General features: G+C 34.7%; 1 protein-coding gene across 1 annotated transcript in view; it reads right to left on the bottom strand.

Annotated features, from left to right (window-relative positions):
* The window catches only part of LOC104749509 (glycine-rich cell wall structural protein 1-like), a 1,604-nt gene continuing 1,364 nt past the window's right edge, over positions 1,204-1,443 (bottom strand). Inside the window, exon 2 of the mRNA XM_010471155.2 lies at positions 1,204-1,439. Coding sequence (XP_010469457.1) covers positions 1,204-1,439 — 236 coding nt within the window. The remainder of the gene's footprint in view (positions 1,440-1,443) is intronic.

The raw sequence follows: 1,443 nt of genomic DNA, 5'->3' as shown, positions 1-1,443 counted from the left end.
ACCAGAAAACCCTAGTAAACTATATAATTATTATTATAAAAATAGTTTTTCGGGTAATTCGTTTAAATGGAAGTCATAAAACCTAATTTTCATATATATAAAGAAAAACAAATTGTTTCTAAGAAATTGAATTACAAAAAGGCTATGTTAACCTTAGGTCTGGGCATTTGGATATCGGATCGGATTCGGTTCGGATTTTTCAGATTTTGGATTTTTTGGATATTGACTCTAACATCCATTCGGGTATTTATAAAATTTGGATCGACTTCGGTTTGGATAATTCGGATTTCGGATCATTTCGGATATGATTGTCGATAACCAAAATTAAACTAAAAGTTATTGGAAAATGTTTTATTCGAAAACTTTTTAATCTTATTGTACCCAAATAACCATATTAATGGAGTATTTTAAAAAAAGATAAAAATTAAGTAAATGACAAGGTTCTCATACAATCATACAAATACATAAAAGATATGAGCCATATCTATCGGAATATCAAACTATTTCTTATATGTTCAGTTATATTCGGATATCTATTGCATATCGGTTCGGATCGGATAATATCCGATATTCAAAATAATGAAAACCAAGAACTGATCGGTTATTTCCTTAATATCGGTTTAATTTTAATCCGCTTATTTCTGTTCGGATAAGGTTCGGATTTTTGGATTCGGATTTTATGCCCAGGCGTAGTTAGAGATGTCATCTATGAACCGAACAAAAGTTTAGTAATGAAAAAGAAATTGATGAATGTTTTATAAGGAAGTTCACATTAGACATATATTACATATGTTGATTACTATCAAAATCAGATTTTCTGCAGTAAAGTTGTTTAGTATAACATTCGTTTATAAATAAGTGAAAGGTGCCACATACAGCTATAAAAGTTGTTCGTATTATGTTAGTTTGGTGGAGAAATATCAGACGATAGGACCTTAAAATTGAAGTCGATGGACCTCAAAGGAAAAATATGTGTTCCTATGAGAAAGCTGATTTAAGTATAAAAAATTTAAGATCAATCCGTATTCAATATTTTCTTATTTGATTTTCGAAAGCATTCTTACACAAATATATGAGAAATCACATCTTGAATTGAAAACTGATGTATCATACACTTTTTGTTTAAAACAATACAGAGAAATAAAATGACAAGTAGGACTCTTGAGGACACTAAAACGTGAGATTAATGATAGTTCACTTTGATTAATGACGACCCCCACCACCACCGCTTCCGCTGCCGGAACCATGACCGGAGCCTCCACCAACCCCAACACCTATTCCTATCCCAATCCCAATGCCGACTCCTCCTCCATGACCTCCCCCAAGACCATGTCCTCCTCCACCTCCGGCACCACCGCCAAGTCCTCCTCCGGCACCACCTCCAACTCCTCCTCCAGCTCCAAAACCACTACCGTGACCGGATCCACCGCCCACACCACCTCC

This window comes from Camelina sativa, chromosome 2 (assembly GCF_000633955.1).
Source record: "Camelina sativa cultivar DH55 chromosome 2, Cs, whole genome shotgun sequence".
Lineage (NCBI taxonomy): Eukaryota > Viridiplantae > Streptophyta > Magnoliopsida > Brassicales > Brassicaceae > Camelina > Camelina sativa.
The sequence above is the reverse complement of the archived record's forward strand: the minus strand, read 5'-3'. Positions and strand labels throughout refer to the sequence as shown.